Here is a 7093-nt window from a genome sequence, read left to right as displayed (position 1 = left end):
ATCTCACAGTCCGTGGGTTTGAGTCCCACGTCGGGCTCTGTGCTGACAGCTCAGAGCTTGGAGCCTGCTTCACATTCTGTGTCTCCCTCTCTCTCTGCCCCTCTCCCACTCACTGTCTGTCTGTCTCTCAAAAATAAAATAATGACATAAAAAAGTAAATGTGAAAACAATTCAACATCCTTCATTATGTATCTATTGAATTACTTAAACTTAAAACCAAAACTCTTAGGATTGAAACATATTTTATAGTCTAGTTTCTTGAATTCTTTAAGGCATTCAAACATTAAGACAATGGTTTGTGTAACATAGAAATTAACTCACTACCTTCACTTTTCTGAAATTTTTAGCTTATTTTCAAAGAAGGTATTTCCTAGTTCATATACTCCAATCTGAAGGAAAATGAAAATAATTCTAAGAAATTTGATTTGTTGTGAATTCATTTTTTGGCTATAATTCCCAATATCTATTTATCCTATTCAAGAGCCATTGAGAGTCAATCAGCAAACCATGCTGAATTAAAATCATTAAAAATTTTTTTTCATATGATCCTTATATATGAATTTTATATAGATATAAAATCTTCATTGGTAAAGTTAAAGAACAGTACAAAATTAAGTCATAACTGGACTTTAATTTTAAATCCCCAATATTAAAGCCACCACTATTGATTTGTTTCAATCAACAAATGGGTTGTGATGGATTCTGGCCATTATGGACAGAAGGTAAGCCTTTTGTTACAAAGGTTAAGCTGAAGAACAGTTAGTTCATTGAGAACATGTTATAAAGTTATCAAAAGGAAAGAAAACATTTTCCTCAGGGACAAAAATGTCTCTGAGGATTATGAGTGTAATGATGGATAAAGTACTAGTTAATTTATATTGAGTGATGACTATATGACACACACCATACTATCACATGCTTTTGTTCATTTCATACTCACAACAGAACTTTTGTGCCAGTACTATGAAAAGCAGTATAGCTTAGTGTTTGGGCTAACAGACAGTGAGGTTGTAATCCCAGGTCTACCACTTACCAGCTGTGAGATCTTGGGCAAATATCTTAACCTATATGCACCTCAGTTTTCTAACCAGTAATGAGAATTAATAATAGTCCACAACTCGTAAGGTTGTTAACTGGTAATAAATGAGATTATGTAAACTATTAAAACAACCCTCACATATAGGAAAAATGACATGAAAATTATTGTTGGGGCACCTAGGTGGCTCAGTCAGTTAAACATCCAACTCTTGATTTCAGCTCAGATCATGATCTCACGGTCATGAGATCAAGCCCCACGTCAGTGTGGAGCTGCTTGGTATTCTCTCTCTCTGTGTGTCTCTCCCTGCTCCTCTGCTGGAGGCCGGAGCCGGCTCCGGCAGGTCCAGGGGTCCCTGAAGGATGGATGGTGTCGGCGAGAGAGAGAGAGAGAGAGGCCCCGGAGATTCTTTCTGATCACCAGGCAGGCATCTCTGTCCTGTCGGTTTTTGTGTCTTTATTTAAAGGTTCAGCAACAAGATGAAGTCATAAAAAGGAATTTCTTACAATGGGAGGTCTTTTGTGATAACAATAGTAGAATTATTCTGACCAAGGAAATAACAGAATGTTCTTAGTGAAAAATAGGATAACATATAGGTCAAATTGTATATAATTTGATAAGTTAGGAGTATTTTGTCTGGCTCTCAAGAGGATGAATGTTTCTGAACTGGTTTGTTTGTGGAAACTAACATGGGGACCCTGAATGGGTCAGTCTTTTGCCCCTGGGTTATGTTTTAGCTACTCTTATCTATCCTCATCCCAGCTGCCAGTGTAAGAGAGGGTGTTTGTGGAAAGTAGGCCTTGAGGAAGGTACTGTTATGTTTCACTAATTAGCAAAGATATATGTGGTAACTATGTTTTGTTTTTAACCCCAAAATAGGCCCTTGGTCTCAGGGCCAGGCTCAATTGTAATTCTTGTGTTCTTAACCCCCTAAATCTCGGATCTGCAAGGCCCATAGGAAGAGCCTTTGGACAATCACCCATAGAGCTTTCATCTAAAATCTCTTTTGTAAAGGCAGGAATATGCTTTTCCTTATGAGGGATCTGTATTCAGAATATGGGTCTGATATGGAATATTGTGAGGCCTGGTCAATACCAGTAGGCTTATATCCAACATGAGCCAATAGTAACAGAAGGAGATACCAGTTTTCATTTCTCATGGCAGGAGCTACAAATATTGCCATTTCCTTGCTGTGACTGCCATCCAGAGAGGCCGGTGCGGCTCCTGGCACTCCTTCCCCACTTATTCTCCCTCCTTCCCTTTCTCTCTCTCAAATAAATAAATATTTAAAAAATTACTGTTGAAATATTTCAAAAGTAGATAATTGAGGTTCTCTATAGTCTTAAAGTATTTTAACAAAATTCAGTTCCTAGTCTGTCTGAAACTAAACTTATGTTCTTAACCTCTACCTGTAGCACTTTCCTATGGCTATGCTAACTGAAGTTGTAAAATCGCATTTCTTAACCTTTACAATCTTTCTCTTAGTAATTCATGCAGGAATATATTCTTGTTAAGGATAGAAAGTTTGTCATGAGGGTATTATTCAACACATTCAGCCTCAAGATACTGTTAGAAATTAGGGGATAGGAAGCTCTCATTTACATGAGAACCTACTTAACTGAAGACTCTGGACTAGACAATACATTCATCCATGTATTTTTTTTAATCGACCATCATTCTTTATAAAGAACTCTGAGAGGCATTAAGGGTAAAACAATGAAAAATAGTTGATTATGTCCCTAATGGATCCTCAGTCTAGTGAGGATAAAAGGTAAGACATAATTTCAAGTGTCATGTAAACAAAAGAGAAGCACAGGTGAAGATGGCGGAAGTTTTATTCACACTACTTTTCATATGGATGACTGAAACTATAAGAAGGACTAGGTTCTTTCCTACATCCCCACAATTTGGAAAAAATGTGCTGACTCTAACTCACAATGTCTTTCTGATTCCAATTTCTCCACTAGACCACACTTTCTTCCACATGAAAACTCAGTGTTTTGCTGCTTCAAGGATATTCCCCTTCTTTCTGCTCTAATCATATAGGGTAGATTTCTTGGATTTATGATGATGTTTTTGTTTTGAAATTCCAATTATTCCTTAGTATACTAACTTCCTCATCATATCTTTTAACCATATCCTTCTTTTCTATTGTCGTTGTTTTTTTAGTTTTTATTTAAATTGAATTAGTTAACATACAGCGTAATATTAGTTTCAGGAGTAGATTTCAGTGATTCATCACTCACATACAACACCCAGTACTCATCATGACAAGTGCCCTCCTTAATATCCATCACCCATCTAGCCCATTCCCCACCTCCTCTTTCCATTAACCCTTAGTTTGTTCTCTATATTTAAGAGTCTCTCATGATTTGTTTCCCTCTCCCCCCCCATATGTTCATCTGTTTTGTTTCTTAAATTCCACATAGGAGTGAAATCATATGGCATTTGTCTTTCTCTGACTGACTTATTTCACTTAGCATAATACACTCTAGCTCCATCTACATCATTGCAAATGGCAGATTTCATTCTTTTTTATGGCTGAGTAATATTCCAGTGTGTGTGTGCTTGTGATTCTCTTTCCCAATTTCTCTGTACCTTCCCCATGCTCGCTCTCTCCCTCCTTCTCTCTCTCCCAAAAATAAATGAACATTTAAACATTTGTTTAATAATTAACAAAGAATGTACCGTTAGTTTGAGTTTATGCACATTTAAGTAACATCACAAAAAAATTGTACATGAGACAATAGAAATCTACATATAATAGTTGGGGTTATTTATATATTTTTTTACATTAGAGAGAGAGAAGGCATGAGTGGAGAAATGAAGCAGAAGGAGAGAGAGAGAGAGAGAGAGAGAATCTCAAGCAGACTCAACCCAACACAGGCTCTCAGATGACCCTGGAATCATGACCTGAGCCAAAATCAAGAGTCGGATGGACAACCAAATGAGCCACCCAGGTGACCCTAATGTATAAGCAATAAGACAAAGACTTTAAGACACTGACTACAGTGGAAGTCCAAAGCATTAAAAGAGGACAGAAGACAGAATAATTCCAACTGGTAGTCATCAAGCAAAGTGTCCTGGAGAAGGCTGAATTCAAGCCTTGCGGGTTAGGTACAGTAGATGAGAGAGAGTATAAACAAGGGCATAATAATATAAATGGGGAAAGGGGCAATTAATCATAAAGAATGGGATATTCTTGGGTGATGGTTATACCGGGAGACTGGGAGGGAGTTGAGTCCTAATTGGGGAATTCTGCAGTGCACACAAAGTGAGATGCCCCAAATGACCAAGAACTCAGGATTCCATAAAACATAAAATATATTCATCTGGTGGTTTCCCTAAGTGAAAAACATCAATATTTTCCAACCAGACTTAGGGATGCTTCAGATAGAAGAGTAAAGTCTGGGGCCTAAAAACTTAACTATTAATTTTTTTTATTCTGAAATTTTAAGAACATTGATCGACCAGGGGCTGCTTCTAAGCCTTGAGAGATGGAAAAGTGGTGGCATCAGATGTTCTAGTCTTTTAAGTGCAAAGCTATGTGGACTCTAAAAAAAGGTTATCTGACCATAGACTATCTTTCAGCATAAATAATACAGCTATAAGATAAATGCTCCAAAAGTTTGGGAGAGCCAGCACTGAGCATCTGTCACAAGAGCCAGTCTCATATAGGGTGTTCTTTTTGCCCTAAAGGAGCCAGGTCAATGTGGTGACTGCCAGAAGAGAGAGAAAGCACTGATACTCCCAAGAATCCTTGGGGGAGAAACTCCAAAACTTCAATAACTGTTAGCTTGTTTCTAACGTCTCCTCTAACTAAGCTTCAGGGACTTCTTCAGTCTCAAAGGATGCTCCCTTGACAGAGGGTGGAGTCTATGAGGGTCTACAGTCCCCTCAGCATGTGGAAGATCCAGAGGAGGTGGGGAAGAAAACCTTGTCTAGGGTTGAAATCTTGTCTAGGAGCAGGTGCCTTCCTTCTGTGGTTTTTCTGGGCATCTTATCTATAGTTAAGACAGGAATTTGGAAAAGAATTACACCAACACAAATAAGCACATACTACCAATAACAACACTTTTAGATCCAGGGATTGGGCATAAGGATGGGATTGATATTATTAAAAGAAATGTTTTTACTCTCCTATTATCTCTGCCTATCTTTTATCTGTTTATGTTATTCTTTCACTCCAATTAATTTTCACTAAAAAGTGAGGGGCACAGAATAACTGTTGGGTGATCTCATATTTCAATGCCTTTTCAGATAATTTTCAACCTCCAGAATAACTGATGCAGAGAGAAACATTGGAGTTAACATAAATCATCATTCCATCAGCTGGAAATCAGATGGGAAGCAAACTGCTGATCATCCTGCCATGAATTAATGACTGAAAATCCTCAATCAGAAGATAATTTCTCCAGGATTCTGCTCCTGCCCTTTCAGAGAATTCTCTCTCTCTCATTCCCTCTCTGTGTCTCTCTTCCTTTCCCATTTCTGTTTTCCCTGTATTAGTCTCTCTTTACAGCAGAAGACTGAAAGGGGGTTAAAATAGACGTTTAACTATGAACATTAATGGAAAGAAGTCACAATCCAGGTAATTGTAATATTTTAATTGCTGACAGGAAGAATAAACAAAAAAAATTCTTGGATTATATCAAATGTTGGAAGAGTCTTTTAATGATACTTCACCTTTAGGTGAACCCAAAACTATGGGAAGAAGTAACCTAACAAGACCATCTGAATTCATCCTCCTGGGACTCTCCTCTCGACCTGAAGATCAGAAGCCACTCTTTGCTGTGTTTCTCCCCATCTACCTCATCACAGTGATAGGAAACCTGCTCATCATCCTAGCCATCCGCTCAGACACTCGCCTCCAGACACCCATGTACTTTTTCCTGAGCATCCTGTCCTTTGTTGACATTTGCTATGTGACAGTCATTATCCCCAAGATGCTGGTGAACTTCTTATCAGAAACAAAGGCCATCTCTTATGGTGAGTGTCTGACCCAGATGTACTTCTTCATAGCCTTTGGAAACACAGACAGTTACCTCCTAGCAGCCATGGCCATTGATCGCTTTGTAGCCATATGTTATCCTTTTCACTACGTCACCATCATGAATCACAGACGCTGTGTCCTGCTTCTGATCATCTCCTTCTGCATTCCACACCTCCACTCCCTCCTGCACATTCTCCTAACTAATCAACTCATCTTCTGTGCCTCCAACGTCATCCACCATTTTTTCTGTGATGACCAGCCAGTGCTGAAATTGTCCTGTTCCTCCCATTTTGTCAAAGAAATCACAGTAATGACAGAAGGGTTGGCTGTCATAATGACACCGTTTTCATGCATCATCATCTCTTATTTAAGAATCCTTATCACTGTTCTGAAGATTCCATCAGCTGCTGGGAAGCGCAAAGCATTTTCCACCTGTGGCTCTCATCTCACAGTGGTGACCCTGTTTTATGGAAGCATTAGCTACGTCTATTTCCAGCCCCTGTCCAACTATACTGTCAAGGATCGAATAGCAACAATTATCTACACCATACTAACTCCCATGCTAAACCCATTTATCTATAGTCTGAGGAACAAAGACATGAAGCAGGGCTTGACAAAGCTGATGCACCAGGTGAAATGCCAATAAGGAATCTGAGGTCTTAAGAGAATCCCATTAATCTCTCACCCCTGACTGCAGGTTTTTAATGTGTCTGTCATTCAATTCTGAAGGCTGGCAACTTTAATGATTTGTTTCTTCCCTGACAGAAGAATGTTTATTGCATGTGATAAAACTAATGTGTTGAAGCTACTCCTAAATATGATGCCTACTTCCCAGTGGTCTCTAATATTATCTGACTGGGACAAGGTCTACCTGAATCTTGTTCTGTACACACAGTCTAAATTTTGGTCAACCGCATCTCCTTTCCAGGATATCACATGCCTTTCACTTAATCCCAACCCTGCTGAAATCCCTCCTGTCCTTGAGCTTGATCACTAGAAACTCCTTATTCATAGGTATCCTTATTCGTAAGACTGGGTTTTCTTATGTAGTCATTTAAAGTCAT

At 38.7% G+C, this 7093-nt stretch overlaps 1 protein-coding gene across 1 annotated transcript; it reads left to right on the top strand.

Annotated features, from left to right (window-relative positions):
* The first annotated feature begins 5605 nt into the window (after nt 1-5605).
* LOC120236317 (olfactory receptor 1L1) lies at nt 5606-6675 on the top strand. The gene has a single exon (XM_039239064.1). It carries the CDS (start codon nt 5692-5694, stop codon nt 6673-6675), a length of 984 nt encoding a protein of 327 aa, XP_039094995.1. The 5' UTR covers nt 5606-5691.
* The last annotated feature ends 418 nt before the right edge of the window (nt 6676-7093 follow it).

The sequence above is a fragment of the Hyaena hyaena genome, unplaced genomic scaffold, assembly GCF_003009895.1.
Source record: "Hyaena hyaena isolate Hyena2069 unplaced genomic scaffold, ASM300989v1 scaffold_151, whole genome shotgun sequence".
Taxonomy (NCBI): Eukaryota; Metazoa; Chordata; class Mammalia; order Carnivora; family Hyaenidae; genus Hyaena; species Hyaena hyaena.
This window is presented reverse-complemented; position numbering and strand designations above follow the sequence as displayed.

What these genes read in the sequence shown, in the direction of transcription:
- LOC120236317 (XM_039239064.1), top strand. Translation starts at nt 5,692, where the DNA reads ATGTTGGAAGAGTCTTTTAATGATACTTCACCTTTAGGTGAACCCAAA.